The sequence below is a fragment of the Microcaecilia unicolor genome, chromosome 2 (assembly GCF_901765095.1).
Source record: "Microcaecilia unicolor chromosome 2, aMicUni1.1, whole genome shotgun sequence".
Taxonomy (NCBI): domain Eukaryota; kingdom Metazoa; phylum Chordata; class Amphibia; order Gymnophiona; family Siphonopidae; genus Microcaecilia; species Microcaecilia unicolor.
In genome coordinates, this window is record NC_044032.1 from 182,126,134 (window position 1) to 182,147,820 (window position 21,687).

A 21,687-nucleotide genomic window follows, 5' to 3' on the forward strand; every position below is an offset into this window, starting at 1 on the left:
GACATTAAATCCGGATATTCAGTGCTGGGCTGAACTGGCATTGAATATCCTGTTTTTTTTTAACCTCTAAAAAGTTAACTGGTTAGGCCGATATTCAGCGTTAACCAGTTAAACTTCTTAACTAACCTTGGATATTTAGCAGGAGATAACCGGTTATCTCCCACTGAATATCTGCAATTAGGTGCTGATATGCTATTTAACTGGACAGTTGGGGGGGGGGGGGTGTTGTTTGTTAGATTCTGGGCACAGGAAAATACCTACGGGACTTGAATATACATCAACAGCTGGAAAAGGCATTAGCTTCTTCTGCCTTGTTAAACCCTGTTGAATATCAACCTCTATGTTATTACTTTATGGCGCTTATTTTTGAAGCATATGGACATCTCAAAAGGCTGAAATGGATGTCCATGTGCTTGAAACATCGAAGTACCAATTTTGCAAAGGCAGAAAAGGGACGTTCAACACTGCAGTATGTCCAAATAACAAGGGGGCATGTTTTGGATGGGATTAGGGAGGGCCTGAAATCTACATTATAGAAGGGGAAGAAACGTCCATGTCTAAAAAGAAAGACATCCTTATTTAGACCTGTTTCAAGCACGTCTAGAGTACAAAAAAATGCCCTTGATTGAGCAGCTGTCCACAGGAGGATTAAGGCATGACACCTCCTTAATGCCCCAGTGGTTGCTGTCCCCCTCGCTGTCCCCTTAAATTGAAATGAAAATGGGGATACCATACTGTATGTCAGCTCTAAGTATTATGGGCATTCTTAACAAAGCAAGAAGCAAGTCTGAGGTGTAGCCTAGTGGTTAGTACAATGGACTGTAAACCAAGGTACCCAGATTCAAATCCCGATTCAGCTCTTTTTTTTTTTTTTGCGTGTGTGGGGGGAGGGGGGGGGGAGATTGTAAGCCCTCCAGAAACCAGGCACATTAGGTATGTTGCTGTTCCTGGAGGTCTCACAATTACAAAATAAGAACTGGGATTTGAACCTGAGTCCTTTGGTTTACTGCACTAACTACTAGGCTGCCCCTCTGCTCTGTATTGACGTCTGTGTGGCCATTTTTTAAGAATGCTGCCATACAGATGTCCATATTCTTTGTTTTCCCCTGTTCATAATTTGAATGTTCCAATTTGTAAAATGGATGTTCATGCTGAAGGTTTCCAGCATATGACGTCCATCTCACATATTTTCAAACAGGAAATCTTGACTTATTTCCTGTTCAAAAATGCATGTGAGATAGACGTCCGTTTGGGATGTTCTGCCTTGGAAGTCCTTTCGAAAATGCCCTCCATGTGTGCTGTTGTTGCTGTTATTTTCCTTCATACCTTGTGAAAAATAAAATACTATATCTTTAAATTAAATTCTTATTTTTAAATTTGAGTTTGAAGAAGAAATTTTTAATAAGATTTTTTTTTCTATCCTACGGAGCTTAAGTACAGTATTTAGCATATGTTGCACTAGAATCCCCACAGGGGAGGCTGAAAAGGTGTCGTACTGTTAACAGGTTTCTAGGAGATGTAATTATATGAAACCATTTGTTTTCTTCTTGGTAGTGTCCCATGACATTAGAATAGACTCCTCTTTTCTTGCCACATGTGGTATACTGGGTTTTTTTCTTTCTTTCTTTCTTTTTTTTTTAGCAGTTTGCTTGCAAGACAAATCTATTCTGGTTCCCATTGTTTCTTTTCTGTTTTGTTTGAGGTTTTTTACCTGCTAATGTGATCCAAGGACAAGACAAATCCTTTTGCAGGGTAGCCTTGGCTATGTTTTTGGATGTGTTGTCACTTCTAGAAGGTTTTGTTTGACAGTTTTACCAAATGCTAAAATACTGTTGAAGAGCGAGAAGCTGGTCATGGAACTTACTGCTGGCGCAGTGGAAATTATTGCCTGTGCAGTTTTAATCCTTGTGAGCGTAACTGGCAATGCTGTATTGATCTACTGTACATGGAGATGTGTCGCACATCGTCTGCCTACATCCTTTGTCCTTATCTTCAGCTTGGCAGTTGTCCACCTTGCCAGGAACCTTGTGGTGAATGTCATGAATATTGTGCTTAATGCTGGGCTGGTATTGCAGTCACCTGCCTGCAAATTTGGCAGATTCACTGCAACTCTGACAGCTACTCTCGCTGTCTGGTTCACATTATACCTGTCAGTTTTTTACTGTGTCAAACTGTATCGACTTGTCCACCCCTTGAGCACAGCTCCGGAGAAGAAATGGCGGAGGCATCATCTGTTCACAGTGTTTTTTCTTTGGGTTGCTGGCATGGCTATTTGTTGTCCACTGTTAGTGTTTGGGGAAAAGGCTACACATTTGATAGCAGAGAATGTCACCCAATACCAATACAGCAGCCTTCTGTACACAGAATGTCTGGTTAACTACAGCAGCCAGCAACTTGAATTGTTCTATGGAAAGATATTTTTGGTTATAGCTGACCTGCTTCCTCTTGCCGTTCTGGTCCTGGTCAGTTTTCGAGTAGTACTTCTACTTTGGGAACATAAGAAAGCAACTTACGGTGACATTTGGATTGGCTGTGATGCCACAGAGGATGAGATCCTTAGAGCATCAAAACTGGTCATAGTGATGATGTTCCTGGCTACCTTGCTTTGGGTTTCTCATTTTGTCCTGGTCCACTTCCTAACAGACCTCAGCTCCTATTACTTCATGCCAGTGGTGCTTGATGTTTTATGTTCTGGTTACTCTGCCATCAGTCCATATCTTCTTTTGCTGATAAACTACAAATTGAAGGTGCAGCTGAGGTCCTTGAGGTCTTTCTGTTGTCCTGATGTAAAAAAGCCCATACCGACTGATGTCAAAAAATCAGTTTCTGAATCTGTTCCTGCTGTGGCTTCTCCATACAATTAATGATGGCAGCTAAAATTGATATTTTAGGAAGAACTGAAAAAAAGCTTAATAGCTGAGTGTTTATAAATGAAAAATGCTTCTAGGTCTAAGAAAAGCTGTCTAGGGAAACTAAAAAAAAAAAAAAAAAAAATTAAGGTTTGGAATTCAAACAAACCACAGCAATGAACTATAGGGCATTTTGGAGGAAAGCAATTGATCATGCTTGTATATGCACTTCATATAATGTGAAAAGCAGAAACATTTCCTCTTGGAATCAGTGACACCTAAAAAAAAGATGCAGGTGTGGTAGAAAAATAGAATCACATTGATCCATTTTTTTATGTTCACTATTTGGATATTGTATTTGTTCCCTCTGTACTAGGGTATTCATGTTGGATTTATTATGTACATATTACATTAGAATAGTGGAGAATTTTTAAAAAATACGTAGAAGAACATGTCTTGAAATATTAATGGGCGTGTGGCGTATAAGACAGTAAGATTCAGACAATAATACCTTTTTATTGTCATAAATGCATTATCTGTTAGGAACAGGAGCAGCTGGGTCTTGTAAAGGAGCTTAGAATATGAAATATGTTTTGATAATAGTAATAAAGAGGCTCTTGCTTTTTTTCTTCTTAGAAAGTAGTATTTGTTTGCAATGGTTTTTTAATTCTAATATTATAATGTGGATTTTGTTTTGTTCTTTATTCTAGTGTGGTTGACCCGTGCATAAACTGCATACCTGAAATTAAAATTCTCCTCACCTCCTTCGATGTTTATTTATTTTTGCTTTTATTAATCCTGTAATGGAAATGTAATACTTCTGAGTGTTTCTTTTGCCTAGTAAAACATTTCTTATTCTGGTTTTACCTTTTTACCATATAGCCAACCTAATAAATGTTTAAGGAGTATAATTGGGATATGCTATTTTAGCACAGGTCCTGTTTTATGCAGTGAGACCTAGTTAGTCGTAACTGGGGTTAACAGTAAAATAACCTGGCATAACAATAGCCCTTGATGATAATTACCCCCCCCCCCCCCCAAAAAAAAAAAATAAATAAATATTTAAAATGTACCTGCTGTGTCTTTTTACGGATTCCCAGGGTCTCTCATTTACCTGGACCTTTTGTGATTCCTTTTAAGTTTTCAGCCTGTTGTATAAGTAGTGGCTTCTTTGTCTTCTGTTAATATTGCTCTACTGTTGATACAGCACTGTTTATGTACAATGCCCTGTATAAGCTGAATCATACCGGACAATATACAATCTTCACTCCTTTCGACCCTTTACAACTACCTCATTCAATCACTATATAACCTTGTATTTGTTATCAACCGACCTGGCGAATGCCTTGACAGTACTATGTAAGCCACATTGAGCCTGCAAATAGGTGGGAAAATGTGGGGTACAAATGTAACAAATAAATAAATAGATCTTCTATTGAAGAGACAGTGAATGATTAACGGAAATGGGAAAATCATAGGACAAATTGTGTCACATTGAAACAAGTGTACAGTACCAAAAAATGTATGCAGAACATCAAGAAAGAAGTATGTCAGCTACTTGCCATTGTGTGATGATGGCACAGTCTAAATGTAACCAGTTGCAATGGTTTCTAGTATCTCATGTGCATTTCTGTAATAGAGAAGTCATTTTGGTATATAGATTTGTGGTGATTTTTTTTGGTCCTTTTCCATTTTTTCCCCTTGAAATTATTATCTCATTCTCTCCAAGTGTTTTCAGTACTCTCAGTCTTTTACTCACAGTGATGATTGTTAGGTTTTTGGTTGTGGGTTTTGTATCAGTTTCTAAACTAGATAATATTGTGTCCTTTGTTCTCTTATATGATGATCTCTATGTGATAGGATATGTTTGAGTCAGGACATCATTATTTCTTTTTGTTTACAATTGCTTTTCTGTTTGACAGAGATGGGCAGTAGCATAGTACTTGTACTTCATTACAGTACAAATACAATTACCATAATTCTGCTTGTAACTTGTTACATTTAAGCTGTACTTTTATACTTAGTAACAAAGTACAAATGGAAAGTAGTTAACAATATTTTTCATCCCTCTGCTTCTCCCCCTCTACAGGTTTTCCAAGCAATGTCGGACACAGCTTGCACCTGAATAGGCCTGAATTTCATCTCCCAAAAACAGCTGAGCTGAGACCAGAAGTGCGGGCCCAGTCAGATGCAAGCCACTCCCTGTCCCCTCCCAACCATGATGGCCCTGCAGCACAGTCTTCCTCCCGTTGTACCTCTGCCGGGCCCACACTAATAAACTACTATGGGAAATGTGTGGGACCTTGCTTTCTGCAGCTAGGGTTGCCATATTTGCTGTGATAAAAAAAGAGGATGCCTATCACACCCCGCCATGCCCATCTCACCCCGCCATGCCCCTGCACCACAGTCAGGCTCATTTTCGAAAGAAAAGGGCGTCCAAAAAGCGGCACAAAAGGCACATGGGAGTCCCTGTGAAAGAAGGTTGCCCAAATCCAATAATCGAAACAGGGCCATAAGGGTGTCCTCAGCACGAGGACGCCCATCTATGGTCGTCCCCCCAGGGGGTATGTTAGGGGCATGTTATGGGTGGCGTTACGAGATGGGCGCCCCCAGCGTATAACGGTTAGTGAAATGGTTTTGCATGGGTCGGATGGGTCGGAACATGGGCGTCCTTAGTTAGACCTGAAATAAAAGCGATCAGGGTAAGGGGAAAGTCGTCTTTAGACCCATTAGCGATTTTGTGCAGTTGGAGAGTGGCGAGAGCGTTGTTGGGAGAGAAAGCTAAGAGTTTCTTGAGTACCTGTTACCTTTGTCTGTGTGCCGTAGTCGGAACGTTTTCACCCTCACCTGCCTCATTTGTGTTTTACCTTTTCAGCTTTCCCTACCCCTTCTAGCCCCCAAACCCAGACACCACTACTCCTTCCTCTATCTCCCCCATCCCCCCCCATCCCTCTTCATTCACTGTCCCCAAGTTCATATTTCATTCCCTTACCTATTTGTAGTCTCTGTTTGTCTCTTTGTCCTGTGTACTGCTGCAGCTTGTTTGTGAAGACTGCTTGGAGAGTGAGTGGCAAGAGGGTGTGGCAGGCGAATTTGTAGTTGGTCAGAGAGTGCTTGCAGTGTGGCTCTGCTGTGTGTGACTGCATTGTTTGTCGGTGGTGGGAGTGTGAATGTCAACTTCTGTTTGTTGCTGCTATGTTTCACCAAGTTGGTAGGGAGAGGTGTGCACTGGTGGCGCTGCATTGCACCTGTAGTGTGGGGAAATGGAGGCACTAAATGCACAGGTGACTTACATGTTGGAGGAAGAGGGGAGGCACTGCAGGAGGTACTCACGCCCCAGAGTTTTCAGGCCCCGTAGCAGTTTCCTAGACCTCACTGACCTGCAGTGTCTCACTAGGTACCGCTTTGATAGGGCTGCCATTCAGCACTTTTGTGACCAGCTCAAACCCCTCCTGCAGCCCAGAATCCATAGGAACAACCCCATCCCTGTGCACCCAAAGATCACTGCTTCTCTATCTTTTCTGGCCACTGGGAGTTTCCAGTCTGTCCTATCTGTGAACACGGGTCTCACCCAGGCTTCCATTTCTAACTGCCTCACCCAGTTCCTTGATGCCTTCCTTACCCACACCTCTGAGTACATCACCTTCCCCCCCCCCCCCCCCCCCCCCCAGGCCCTGCAGAAAAACATGGCTGACTTCTACGCCGTAGCTCGCTTCCCCTCGGTCATAGGCACCATTGACTGCACACATGTCCCACTCAGACACCCCCCCCCCCCCCCCCCCCCCGGGCACGAGAGGCCACTTATAGGAACAGGAAAGCATTCCACTCACTCAATATGCAAGTTGTGTGTGACACCCAGGGGGAGATTCTAGATGTGTGCACCTGATACCCAGGTTCCACCCACGATGCCTATATTGTAGCACTCAGGAATCTTCCGCAGGTTTGAGCGAAGGGAGATCACCAGCGGATGGCTTCTAAGTAAGTGTAGAATGGATGTGCCCAAACTATACCTCCTCCACTGGGCAACCCTCCACAACCCACTATTCCCCCCCCCCCCCACCTCAACAAGGTACCCGCTCCAAACAATTCACACTTATCTTTCTCATCCTTCTTCTCCCCAAAGGTGACAGAGGCTACCCACAGCAGAGTTGGCTCATAACCCCCATAGTGCATCCACAAATAGGGTCATTTCGATTATGGGTGATAATGATAATCGTCCCCAGCTGCTATTCTCATTTAGAAGCTTGCATTCCCTTTATTGGCGCCTCTTTAAAACGGCTTTCTCTGTGCTTGCACTTTAGAGGTTTTTCTTTAGATTATGGGGTGGTATTTCAAAGCTTTTTAGCTTCAGTTATAGTAAACCTTGTTTTTGCCACTGTATGCTTTTGTACACCTGTTTGTTTGTTTTTGTTTTTTTGGGGGGGAGGACTTTTTTGCCAGTTCTTGAAAGATAACTGATGTGTGGGCTTTGTACCTTTCCTTTCCAAAAGTTTCAGACTGGGTGTTAGCTGGTAGCTTAGCATATACTCTCCATTTTCTACCCTCCAGGAGCTGCTTGCTGTGCGTGATATACTCCCTCACTGCCCCCCATTCTCTCTCTCCTTTGTTGAAGCAGGCAGCCTCTGGTCCCTTGGAGCCAACAGATTCTTGCACCACAAGTTCAAAGTAAGCTCATACCTCTCAGCCACCTCTTCCCTTTCTGCTATGTAGGTGCTAAACAAACACCTCTTGCATCTTGCAGGACATCTGGTCAAGAGGATTGCAAGAGACAGCAGTGGACTGTAATACACTGGACTCTGAGAGCCATGATTGTTTCTACCCAATTCATTGTACAGATGTCTTGTTCTCTATTGGACACACTCAGTTGTGGCTGCCTTTGGGGTGGGGGAGGGGAAGAGGCCATAATAATAGATGTGTGCATCCCTCATGGTCAAGGGCTCTCCATTCTCTGTATGTTCTCTGCATTCAAATCTTACCTCTTTTTTCACCAGGTTCACAGGTATCCACAGCTGGTAGTTTTTCTCCTGCTTTGCACTTCATGTGTTTCCTCGCTAGGTTCCATCCTTCTTTATGTGGTGAACCCCAGTCCCCTTTTATGAAGTGCCCACCCATTCTCAAGGTTTCTGTGGGTGGGGGAAGCATATATGCACTGAATGTCTTTTCCACATTTTTCAACACAATCCTACAATCCTCCATAGTTATGGAACAACAACATTTCTAAATTCTATCCTACAAACTATTTTCAAGGTTGCCACAAGTGCGTGCCTACCACGGCCTTGAGCCCTTAAGTCAGGAGGGAGGGAGAGGGATTGTGGCGGGCCTAGTAAGATAGACATCTTTCGGCAACAAACATGTCTTGTTACTGTATTTTGCACATTAATATTCTTTATATTTCCCGTACCTGGATGTCCGCAACTACATGCACTGTACTTGTGGAACAACCAGATACATTATAGAAGTCCATAGTAAAAAGGACATCTTTCTCGTAAAACCGTCGATGGACCATATGACAAGTGTTGGGAAGAGTGAATGTTGTGGGCATCCTTTGGCAGTTCTGGAAGATGGGCGTCCTTTTTTACTATACTTTGGGCGTCCCTGATTTGGGTGTTTCGCACTGCGATAATGGAATGTCTAAGGATGTCCATACTATTTTTCGATTATACCTATCTGATTTTGGCCGACTTCACGAGGGCACCCTAATTCATACTTGGACGACCTTTCGAAAATGCCCCTCAGTGTCACCCTGACCTCCCCCCTAGAAAGCCAGATTCCCTCCCTCATGTTTGTCCCCTCCCCAACTTTTTTCCATCCTCCCTTCATCCACCTTTTTTTGTAGCTCACTGCATCCCCTCCCCTCCCATCCCATACCTTATTTTGCCTGGTGGTCTAGTGGCCCCTTTTTCCTGCCCGGCACAGCCACAGACCTCTCCCTTCCAGCACCACTTCAAAATGGCTGCTGAGAGTTCAAGCGGTGACCTCACAAGACTTCTACGGAAGTCTTATGAGGCTGCCGCTTGAACTTTTGGCAGCCATTTTGAAGTGGCGCCGGGAGCGAGAGGTCTACGGCAATACTGGGCAGGAAAGAGGGGGCTCTTTCCTGCCCTAAAGAGGCTCTAGACCACCAGAGTATGACAATAAGGTACAGGAGGGGAGGGGAGGACACCCTGAGGCCTGCTCACTTGTCCACAAGTTTGCCTGTAAACTTGGACAAACTGGATGTCTATCAAAACCTGCATGGACGTCCTGCTAGTACTTCCTGTGCCAGACCTGCCTCCTCTGATGTAAACTTCTGCGACTGGTGCAGGAAGAACTAGCGGCGCTGCAGAGAGGCATGTTCCACGTCTCCCATGGTAGTTCATTAGCTCGGAGCCGGTGGAGCTGCATGGGAGGGAAGGAGTGAGACTGTGTTTCAAGGGCAGTGGATGGGAGGCGGAGAGAGATAGAGAGAAATTTAGGCAAGTGGATGGGTGGGGAGGGAGAGAGAGTGACAGAGAGAGATGGGGCAATACTGGATAAAGGGGGGGGGGGGGGAGACAGAGGCTATGGGCTGGGGGAGAGAGAAATTGGCCAAGACTAGATAGGTTGGGGCATAGGAGTCAACTTTCCAAAATGATTGGAGATACTAAACCCAATAGAAATTACCCCTCCCTGGACACAAAGGGTTTCCTCAATATTAGGGGTGCTCAAGCACCCACAGAGCTGGAACAGCTCAGTATTGAAGCTGGTTGTAGTGGAAGAGGTGAAGAAGACGCAAGAAGAGAAAAAATGACACATGGACAGGAGACCCTTGGAAAGAGTTAAAAGAAGACAGGAACGCAGTAACCAGAGACTGGGACCAACACAATTAGAAAAATGAAATAGCCAGACAGCAAAATAATTTTATTTTTAATTTAGGAAGAAGTAATGTGATAGCCTTGTTAGTCCACTTTAAAAGTTAATAAATATGAATATAACAAAAGATATACATATTTGTTGACTATCGATTGGAGACCAAAACCCAAACCTACTTCAGGTTGGGACAGTATACTGCCATAATAGTATGCTTGTCCTGACTAAAGAAAGGAGGTTTTCACCTCCAAAAACTAGTCCAGAAATGTTAAGTGGACTGTCACCTTATTTTCTGTTTTTGTTTTATTTGTTAATTTTTAATTTAGCAATTGGAATATGTAAGTTTTTGAAATTTACATCTTCTCTATTTGCACAGTACAAAGGGATTTTTCTGTTTGGTTTTACACTGTATGCAGAGTATGGCTTCTTGAGGGAGGGTCAGTTTAATTTTTGACTACATATTTCTATTTTTAGTTGTGGTTGCTTATTCTATATTTCATGAGGGGCTACCTATGTTCATGTGTGAAAAAAGTTGGGTATTCTGTTAGCATCTGTGTAGGACTAATCTGTAATAATCCAGCTTGTTTGTTGTCCAGTAAGTGTATTAATGTTGTTCTGCACACTGTGATGCTCAGGGTGTTTTTTTTTTTTTTTTCAGGGAAGAACCTTGTGTGACCTCCCTGGGAGCTGTACTTTATTACTTTTACTTGATTTTTTTTTTTTGGATAAGACTTTCTACTTTTACTTCACTACTTTTGAAAAAGTACTTTTACTTTCTACTTAAGTACTTTTAAAAAGTAATGACCCTATCTCTGCTTTGTGAGGGACTCTCATGGCTATCAAAAGCAGGAAGTGGCCTACAGTCCTTGAAAATGGTTATGGCAGTAGCATTTTGTAGCGCTATCCCTGGTTAACAGAACCCCATCTGGCCATCTGCTCAGCCTTGCCTTCTAAAGAAGGTGTTCTATCCCCTTTATAATTTTTATCATCCTTCTTTGAACCTTTTCTAGTTCCACTATATCTTTTTTTGATATATGGCAATCAGAACTGCACATAATACGCAAGGTGTGGTGGACCATGAACCTATAAAGAGGCATTATTCTCAGTTTTGTTCTTCATTCCTTTTCATATAATCACTGGTATTGCTTTGTTGTGCAGCCATGGCATACTTGTCAGAAACTTTTAATGTATTATCCACAATGACTCCAAGGTGAGGGTCATGGATTTGATGCTCCACCTTTGTATGAGACAGCCAAAGCGGTTTACATATTACATATAGGTACTTTCTCTGTCCCTAATGAGCTCACAATCTAATTTTTGTACCTGGAGCAATGGAGGGTTAAGTGACTTGCCCAGGGTCACAAGGAGTCACATTGGAAATTGTGAACCCAGTCCCCCTGTTTCTCAACCCACTGCACATTAGGCTCATCCTCCAAAATCATTTTCTTGTTTGATTACTCCTAATTTTGAATCTAGTATCATGTACAGTGGCTGCAGTTGTAATTATTTTCCCCTATTTGTAACACTTTGTATTTTTCCACATTTAAATTTCATCTGCTATTTAGAGGCCCAGTCTCCTAGTCTCACAAGATCCTTCTGTAAATCCTCACAATCTTCTGTTTTTAACGAGTTTGAATAATTTTATGTCATTTGCAGCTTTGGTCATCTTACTTGTTATTCCTTTTCTATATTTTTAAGTTCAGATCTTTCTATTACTTTACTTTATTGTCCACAAATACCTCTCAGTTCAATGTGGATCACAATAATAAGAAAAAGAGAAAATAACAGCAAACATATGCACAATACTAACAACAAGGAATAAGAGTTACAAACAATACATTACAGCAGCAACTATGACATGATGAGGAACACATTATTGCCAATGGAGTAAAAGGTCTAGTATAAGAAAAGAGATTGTTTAAGGAGGACTACACTGTATTAACTGATGTCTAGTGTAGACACTTGGCTGCCACCACCTCAAAGAGTTCTGCCAAAAGGTCACATTTAAGCAAGAACTACCCTTCCATGTACTTAATACATGTTGACAAGTTACCGCTAACATTATGTTGAATAATTGCTGTTGGGAAGGATCAAGCTGATCAGAAAAGAGAGCAGCTTTCCAGAAAATAAGTGAATAAGACAGCGGGACTTTTTCATGGAACATTTTTGACATAGTAACCCAGTCCTCAATCCAAAAAGGCTGTATCAGAGAGCAGAGATATATGCTCCAGGGTTCCATTATGTGCACCACAGTGCCAGCACATATCAGAGACAGAATTGCCCAGTTTACTCAGCTTAACAGGCATCCAGTACGTCTGATGACCCAGGAAATACGTAGACTGGATAATCAATGCCAAGAGGGAACAATAGACCTTTTTTGCCAAAATTCCTCCCATTCATTTGATCCTCTCCTCTGTCTCTCTGCTTCTCACATGTTTTGCAGTCCTAGATGACTCTACTATGGCCTTTGCGTCAGAAGTGTTTTAAAAATTCAAAGCAGTGTGCCCTGAAGCCTGAACCGTCCCATATAAAGTATATAAGTCTAGTAGGGGCTTCAGTGTATGAAAATGAATGGACCAGGAGTGAATATAGTGTTGCAGCTGTATCCACTTAAAGCAGTGCGAGAAGGGTAAAGAATACTAGTGTTGTAGATTCGCAAAGGTCATAAGCTGTTCATTAACCAAAAGGTGACCAAAGTAAAATATACCTTGGTTCAGTGCAGACTGACCGTTGGAACAAAAGGGCAGTGCCCGAGGACCAACAGCATGTAGGGGCCCACTCTCCCCTAGCTTCCATCTAATTTAATCACTTTTGATAGGTGGTTAGGGGCCCATGGCCCTATTGCCCGAGGGCCCAGAACACTGTCAGTCCATCCCTGCCTTGGTCTGGTCAAGCAGTCCAGAAAAAAAGCCTTCCCATTTATGTTAAATGACTTTTATATACCAAAGTGGGAACCTGTGAGTGTGGCACCATTTAGTTATTACCAATCTTCAAATGCTGAAAACAAATGGTGAATTCTCTTTTTTTTTTTCTCTCTCTTTTTGTATTTTTACTATTTACTTTTTCTTTTAAAATAAAAATGAAGAAAAAGACCTCAATAGTCTGATGTGCTCAATCTTTTCATCATTAAGGCACTTTGCAGGTCAGTGCAAGTTATTTGTGGGAATACAGTGCACTCCATTTAAGTGCACATCGGATAAGCGCATGCTCTGTTTAACTGCATGCCGTACTTTGGTCCCATTTTTAGCACCATCAATTTCTATGGGGACAACCTTTGGTTTAGCGCACCACTGATAAGTGCAATATTCGCTTACATGCATGGTTTAAGAAGACTCCTCTGCAGGAAAGACTCCGCATAAGCGCGCTCGCACGGAATATGGAAGTTGATTGGCGCATGACAACCAACGAGATTTCAAATTTACTGCCCCTTTAACTGCCACAGGCAGAACAAGCGAAAAAATGTTTGTTAGAGTGTACACTGGGGTTGTTGTTGTCGTTGTCACGCAACTGTAAGACTTTATCACTGGCTGAACAAATAGAAGTTCTTAAAAAATTAGAAAACAAACAAAGTCAAGCATCTATTGCTAAAGAATATGGTGTCAATCCCAGTCAAATTTCACGTATCTTGTAGCAGAAAGACCAGCATCTGGAAGACTGGCAAAACAATACAAATCCACACAGGAAACAAAAACAGGCGGGAAAAGCTGAGGAGGTAGAAGATGGTCTTCTTCGGTGGTTTTCTCAAGTCAGAAGCAGAACGTTTCCTGTCAGTGGTTCACTGCTTATGGAGAAAGCTAATCAGCTAGCTGAAAGTCTTGGACTAACTGAATTCAAAGCCACTGTTGAATGGTTGTAAAGATGGAAGGAGAGGAACAACATAAAATTCAAGAAACAGCATGGTGAAAAACAAGACGCTGATGACTTTGGTGCTGAAAATTGGGTTGTTTCAGTTCTTCCTACCATCTTGAACGAGTTTGCACCTCGTGACATTTTCAATGCTGACGAAAATGGTCTCTACTGACGATCCTCCTTTGCGGCACCCTGTCAAAAGAAACCAGACAAAAAAGTTCCCGACATAAAAGTCCATGACAAAATAGACTCCTGACAAAAGGGCTTGATGAAATAGATTTACTGAGAAAGTCCATGACTTGTCACTTGAAAGTCCTGGCACCTGCCTACGGCTTGACTTCACTATCCACTCTTGGTATCTAGTGAGAATCATAAATCTGCTTGACAAGATAATCCAGCTTGATTAAAGAGGTTTCCCTGCCCTGTTTTGTGTAGAGTCTATTTTGTCTTGGGTTTTTTTTTTGTCATGGTCTGTTTTGGTTTTAGTCTGTTTTGTTGGGGTTTTTTTTTGTCTGTTTTTTTTGTCATGGTCTATTATGTCGGGGTGCCCTCCTTTGCTGCAATATGGATGGGAGTGAGAAGTTGTAACCACTCATCATTGGAAAGAGCAAACAGCCCCGTTGCTTCAAGAATGTTAAGCGACTTCCTGTGTCAAATGAGGCTAACGCAAATTCGTGGATGACTGGGAAAATTTGGAAGCAGTGGCTAAAGAAGTTAGACACTAGATTGTAAGCTTTTTGAGCAGGGACTGTCTTTTTTGTGTATGGTATACAGCGCTGAGTATGCCTTGTAGCACTATAGAAATGTTAAATAGTAGTAGTAATAGAATGCGGGCACAAAAGCATCAGATTTTGTTGCTTTGTGATAATTGTGCTGCACACAGTGCTGATGTCAGACTGTCTAACGCCAAGGTGGTCTTCCTGCCACCAAACACTACCTCTCTGATCCAACCTATGGATCAGGGCATAATAGCCAATTTCAAACAACATTATCAGGCTCTTGTGCTACATCGTCTGATGAGCATTATGGATGACCAGACTGGCAAGGATAAATGTGCTGTTGAACTGGCTCGTAATCTATCACTGTTGGATTCCCTACATATGCAGAAAGAAGCCTGGAATCATGTTACACAGGCAACCACTGTGAACTGCTACAAGCGGGCCTACTTTGTAAGGGATGTGGAGAGGGACGAAACAGATGTAGCTGTTGCAAACGCATCAGATGAACAGGCTATTGACATCCCAGCCGGTGTTACTGAAGAGGAGTTTCATCACTACGTAGCTGTTGATTACGATCTACAAACAGCTGACGACAGCACTGATGTCCACATATGTGCCTATATGCAGGCAACGGCTGATGATGAAACAGATGCTGAAATGAGCAGTGAGGCACATGCTGACGAAATTCAACAACCTCCTGTCACTTTTGCAAGAGCACTGGAGAGTCTCAACACCGTGTGGGCCTATCTGGAGGCCATTGGATGTCAGTGCTATGACAGTTTTTACCGGCTGGCAGACGTAGTCTATGGAACTCACAGACACAAGAGTGTACAGAGGACTATGATTACTTCAAGTAAGCCTAACGTCAGTTAACGGAGACTGTATACTGTACGTATAATAAACAGTACTGTACCTATGTTTATCAGATGTCAAGCTTCTTTGGGTCACAACGGTTAAGTGCACGCTCCGGTTAACTGCATGTATTTCTTTGGACCCAGACCCTTGCACTTAAGCAGATTGCACTGTATTTCCAGATTGCTAATTCTTGGAAAACTGGATTTAGATTTTCAGCTGAAACCGTAGCCGATTTATTGAATAGTACTACTGATTTCTGCTTTGCATTGGTGGGTGGTGACAGACAGGAATGGGATGCATTATTACTGAAAATTTAAAGGGGCCTTCAAGAAGGAACTGAACAGTGCGGCCCTGATCGAGTATTGTAAGTTGGAACAGATTCCCAGAGGCATGCGTATTCTAAAAGCTCCTCAAGTGTTTAAAGATATTGAGAAGTTTATTAGTAGATGGAACATAATTTTGAATCAGTGTTCATTAGATTTAATGCTTCTGATTGTGGAATGTAGCAAAACATTATTGGAAATTGAAAAGGAGTCCTTGGACAGTGATTTCAAAAAGTTAAAAGAAAAAAATGACACGCTCTGATTTTGAAAGAGAGCATGAAAAATTAAAGGAAACCCTTGGAGTATTTTGAGAAGAAATTAGGAAACCCAAGGTAATGAAATTTGAGAGAGATGAAAGAGATTACGTGAAAGGAAGTATTTATCCTTGGATGATCCCAAGAGAAAAGAAAACAGAGGGAACAGTTTCCAGAGGTGCTTTTTTTTTGGATCCATCATCAAGCAGTGGTTCCTGCAATAGTGATGATGAGGGGGATTTTTTAGAAGGAAGATCTCCCAGAAGAGGGAGAAGTTGAGGTCTTCGGAGAAATAAGTCAACAGATCTCGCCCCCAAACACGATCGCAGAGGAGGATGAACCAGTGGTGATGAATTTATCGAGTCTGATATTATCTGAACTAGTAAAAAAGGCCCGTTTCTGGAACAAATGAAAAGGGCGCTAGCAAGGTTTTTCTGGGAGTGTGTATGTTTGAGAGAGTGTGTGTGAGAGTGAGAGCCAGAGTGAATGTGCGGGTGTGTGACAGAGTGAGACTGTCTGTGTGTCAGTATGTGTGTGAGAATGAGAGTGTGCGGCGAATGAGAGTGTGCGGCAGGGCCCCCTCCCCCTCCCCTGTTCGTTACGCCCCTCACCCCCTTTCCTCCTCCTTCCCCCCTTCCTCCACCTTTCAGGTTCGTGCCCCTCCCTCCCACCTTCAGGGTCCCTCCCTCTCTCCCTCCTTGCCCATTTCTGTTTGAAAGGAAATGGGTGCTAGCAGACCACCTCCAAGCCAAAGGAGCCACGGTCCCAGGCACATTAGGACGTTGGTGTGTGTGTGAGAGAGTGTGTGTGACAGTGAGACACAGAGAGTGAAAGACTGGTTGCATGTGAGAGAGAACGTGTGTGTGACACAGAGATAGTGTGTGACAGAGTATGTGTGTGGGTATGTGTGTGTGTCTCCATATCCTTCTCCTTCCAGCAAGCCCTTGCAGGAGCACAGGGGTGGACAGTGAAACAGAGTGTGTGTGAGACAGACAGACAGAGTGTGTGTGTGTGTGTGTGTGTGTGTGTGTTTGAGAGAGTGTGTGTCACAGTGACACACAAAGAGTGAAAGACTGTGTGTGTGAGAGTGTGTATCTATGTCTGTGCATGACCCCTTCCTTCTGTGCAGGGTCGTCGTCCCCATCCCCCCCCCCCCCCCCGTTCCTTTTTTAAATCCAGCAATTGTGCTCTTTTTCCCATGCCCTACATCCATCCATGTGCAACATTTGTCCTCTCCCCTTCCCTCCCGTTCGTACTCTCCCCCCCTTCTCCATGTGTCTTTGTCTGCCATGTCTCCCCTTCAAGTTCCAGGCCCTCCCTCCCTCCCCTCCTCTCTCTCCCTCCCCTCCCTCAAGTTTACCTGCTGTTAGCCAAGTTTTTCCGTCAGCTTCATGCAGAGAAGTCTGCAGTTTGCTGTAGCTTCGGGCGCAGCCTGCTTAAAGGTTGCGTTATGGTCCACGTCCCCTGCTGATGCGCTGGGAGGGCGGCTATCTCTTCACGTGTTTTTTTTTTTGTTATTGCGGTAGGGCGGTTTGGGACGGCGGTATTCAGGTCAGCTGGGCAGCTGGGCGGCAGTATTCTTGTTAGCTGGGCGGCAAGGCATGATGGCTCCCTCCGTCGTTCAGGCAGGCTGGCTCCCTCGTCCCATCTGGTCAGCGGTTTTGTTGTGTTTCTTTGAGGGCGTTTAGTGTGCGCACGGGAGGGTCCGTTACGTGGAGGGGGCGGAGTGTTGAACTCGGTGGGAGGGGCGCGAGGTGGGACATCACTGATGGTGCCTAGCAGACCACGGAGCCACGGTCCCTGGCACAGAACGTTGGAGGTGAGAATTATATATATAGATCTGACAAGTCCTTGTTGTCTAAGGGGTTGCCATTTGTTCCAGCAATTAGTTTTGATGTATTCCAATTCCATATAGATTTGGAAAGATTTATCTGACATTTACAGTTAAAAGTATATTTTGAGAAGAAGGATTTAGGTTATGATCGATCTCGATGCAGTCCCAAGTCTTCTTGGATTCCGCCGATTCCCTTGGATCCCATTTTTAGGATTTTCAAAGAAGTAGTGATGAGAGAAGTTAGACTGTGGACTAAAAATTGCAGGTTTGTGGATAATTTAGCTAGAGATGAACGGAGATCATTGAAAGCACTCAGAACTAACAGAAGTATTGTGGGGGTGCGCAGTCTGCTCAGGGCGCTGAGTCCTCTGGACTGGCAATGCATTCATGTCTTGGGCTCTGTGGCATCTACTTTGGAGGTAGTGCCATGGGCTGTGCTCATATTTGACATCTTCAGCTCTTGCTTCTCGGCAGGTGGTCTCCTGTGTCCAAGGAGTGTTAGCAGTGTCTTCAGTGGCTGTTCTCGGCACGGCTGCGCATGAACTGGTGGCTCCACAATTCATCCCTGTGGAAGGGATGCCTTGGTGCCTCCGCAGTGGATGGTGGTGGTCACGGATGCGAGTCTCTCGGACTGGAGCGCCCTTTGCCTCCTTCCGCCTCCAGGGCAGTGGCTAGCACAGAGGATGCTGTGGCCAATCTGCCTGGACCTGCTTTTGGTGCTGTTTGTCTTCTAGCCTATCGGGACACATTGCAGGCCAGGTGGTGCTTGTTCCATCTCCCCCAACTGGACCTCTTTTTGGTGCTGTTAGTCTTCTATCACTTCAGGACACGTTGCGGGCCAGATGGTGCTTGTGCCGTCGGAGAAGATGATGGCGGTGGCTGCATCTTCGACAGAGTGGGACTCAGAGTTGGACCTTGGCCATCAGGGCGTGTCACCCCCCATGGAGTGGATAGAGGATCTCGTGTTCTGTTTCTCTGCGGCCCACTTTGCGGGCCTTTCCTACTGTGAGTTCTCTTTTTCTGCTGTCTTCTGGTCTCAGCAGAATGGTTGTTCTGCACCATGCTTCTCCAGTATGGCCTTGGCTAGAGAGCTCAAGAGGTTGTTCTGATGACGTCCTGGCTGGACGCCCAAATGCCTTCTGTCATCAAAGAGAGGGCGATTCGGCAGGGCTGATTGTTCAACTGCTTCCTTAGCCGGAGGACGTTTTTCATTAGTGTTTCCTCCGTGGCCTCTCTTCGGCCAAGTTCTTTTTGGATCGCTCGCCACCAGGGTTGAGTCATTCTGGTAACTCCAGATTGGCCAAGGCGCCCTTGGTATGCAGATATGGTGAGACTCCTGATTGCGCCTTTGTTTCGGATCCCACTTGACTCCAGGCTCTTCCTTCAGGGTCTATTCCTGAGTGGATGATCCCTCTCGCTTTGGTCTTATGGCCTGTTTTTTTTTTTTTTTTTGAAAAGTCAACTCTGAAGAACAAAGTTCTTCAGACATAGTGATTACCGCTCTATTGCGATCTTGTATTTGGTCAACTTCAACTGCGTATTCTCGGGTGTAGAGGATTTTTTGAGGCATGATTGCGTTCCACGCTTGGTCTTCATTGCAGGTGTTTGTTCCTCAGCAATTGATTTCTTTCTGCAGGATGGGTTGCAGAAGGGCTTGGCCTGGCTTTGCACTTGGATGTGGTGTATTTCTTGCACAGTGCTTTGCTCCTCTGCTGCTGCGACCTTGTTCACCCTGAAACCTTGTTCTTGTTCTCCAAGCCTCGCTTAGGGCTCCTTGTCTACCGAGTATTACTTCGGACTCCTTTTGATCCTTTGCAGAAGGCTTCGCTTAGGAGCTTACGAGTGGTATTCTTGGTTGCCAATTCTTCAGCACGCAGAGTGTCTGAATTTTCAGCGCAGCCATGCTGAGCTGTTTTGCTGCAATTTGCTGAGTCTGGAGTGACCTTTCATGCGGTTCCTCCTTTTCTTTCTGGCTGTGGTTTGGTTTTTCTTCTTTATCAGCCTCTTTCTTCCCTCCTTTTGGGAGGGGGATTTTCATGTGGAGTACACAGCGCTTCGTCTTCTGAATGTTCAGAGGGTTCTCCAGCATTTGTAGATGTTGCATGTTTTTCAGCATTCAGATCTTCTCTTGTCTTTCTCGCTGGTTCTTGCCGTGGGATGGTGGCCTCTGATCCAATTTTTTTTTCTCATTGGATTGCAGATACTTTGTTTCTGTGGATTTTTTGAAAGGTTGTGTCCCGCCAATGGCGTTGCAGGCTCATTCCATGAGGTTGCTATCTACCTCTTGGGTGGAATGGGTGTGCTTTCACTATTCGGATGCTGCCTTTGCAGCGACTTCTCACCCTAATTAGGGATTGCTTTGGTACATCCCACCAGTTCCTGGATTCATCTGCTTCATACACTAAGGAAGGTAAAATTATGCCGTACCTGCTGATAATTTTCTTTCCTTTAGTAGCAGCAGGTGAATCCAGGATCCCGCCCTCTGTCAGCCGCAATTGTTTTGCCTGTCTGTTCTTGTCCTGGTCTTCAGTTTCCAAAAAAAAAAAGAGAGAGAGAGAACAGAAACCACCAAAGAGGAGTCCATTGCAGTTGTGATTTCTCTAAGTCGGATTGACAGGTTTTTGTTTTGTATGGCTGGTGAAGAAGGCTTCCTGGTTTCTTGTCCAATTCTGCTTGGTGATGAGACAAATACTGAAGTGAAGGAGGAGCTGACCGTGTGGTATCACTACCTTCAGCTTTGTAATCTCTATCTCCACCTGCTGGTAGATGGACACAACCCACCAGTTCTTCGATTCATCTGCTGCTACTAAAGGGAAGAAAATTATCAGCAGGTAAGGCATAATTCTACTATCAGCGCGTAGCCATTAATTGAAAAAATGGAAAATCATCCATTTTACTGTTGCAGTAAAAATTGCCTTAGCATGCGGGGAAAACCCAGTGAAGGGTGTGCTTAAGCCACTTTGTACCGTAGTTTATTAAAAGGACCCCATAGTCCTTAATAGGAGTATCCACAGACAGAATTTTGGATGCAGCTTCCTACCTGTGACATGCAGTGGCTGGAGGTTTCAACCATATAATTTCTACTGACATTTGCAGTTTCTCAAACTAGAGAGCCACAATATCTGTCACTGCTTTTGATATGTCACAGATTATCTCTTCACTGTTACTGTCAGATTGCTTGTCTACTGGATCCTCCTTGTTCTTGATCTGATTGATTTTCTCCTCATGGTTCTGGAGCCCTTTAGAGGTCATGTTTAGCTATGTTTTCATTACAGATCTATTCATATATATCTCAGCATCTGCGCCCTGCCAAGTTATCTTCTGTCTTGTCGTAGTAAGCACTTTCAAAACTGTAAAATATCAAGATGATGTTTCAAGCTGAGTTTGTGTAACTGCTTGGCTGAGCTACATCATGTGGACCGCCTTTCCCCCAAGGTTTCCCCTCTTTAATTCAGCAGTTAGGACACAGTAAACTTATGGGCCGATGATCAGAAGCAAACATGGGCACTAGAGGCTAATAACACCATACTAGTGCCTGTGTTTGTGTCCGCCCGATGATCAGATCCAGTGAGCGCATGTAATAACGAGCTTGCCTTCTTTCTGAACACAAATTGCATGCAAATGCATTCAAACAAGTCCGGACCTGTCAAACAACTTCTGTGGGAGGATTGTGCCTTGGGTGCATGCCCAGGTACAATCCTCCCTAGAAATAACCCTATGATCAGAGCTAATAGCGCACATAAATTTGTATGCTATTAGCTTTGATCATAGGGGCGTTATAGCCCCACGCTGTTCCGGCACTTTTAGAGTGCTGTTTGGAACATCGCGGGGCTTCTGATCATTGGCCCATTAGACTGACCTTTCATTTTTAAATGTGTATCGCCCATTGCTGCGTGATGCTGCAGTTTTCTGAGGACAGGCAGGCATAATATTCTCACATGTGGAGTGAAATCATCCATAGATCCCGGTGTGGACGCTGCCAAGTGCACTGTCAACTTTAAATCTTTGAGGCAGTTCCACCACCGCACATGCGCAAGTGCCTTTCCGTTTGACGCTCGAATGCAGGACCAGCAGTTTATCATTTTCCATGGAGCAGAGAGGTTGACTTTTTAATCTCTTCTCAGCATGTCAAACTTTTTGCCTTTTATGTGCCTTCCCTTTTTGAGTAATTTTGTC

General features: G+C 43.9%; 2 protein-coding genes across 4 annotated transcripts in view; both read left to right on the plus strand.

Moving 5' to 3' along the window:
- Nucleotides 1-21,687, plus strand: part of SNCAIP (synuclein alpha interacting protein) — a 340,141-nt gene that overhangs the window by 104,611 nt on the left and 213,843 nt on the right. The gene's annotated exons all lie outside the window — the stretch shown is intronic.
- LOC115461902 (taste receptor type 2 member 1-like) lies at nt 1,854-2,864 on the plus strand. The gene has a single exon (XM_030191958.1). The coding sequence runs from the start codon at nt 1,854-1,856 to the stop codon at nt 2,862-2,864; it is 1,011 nt and encodes a 336-aa protein (XP_030047818.1).

Coding starts and splice junctions, on each gene's coding strand:
- LOC115461902 (XM_030191958.1), top strand. CDS start 1,854: ATGGAACTTACTGCTGGCGCAGTGGAAATTATTGCCTGTGCAGTTTTA.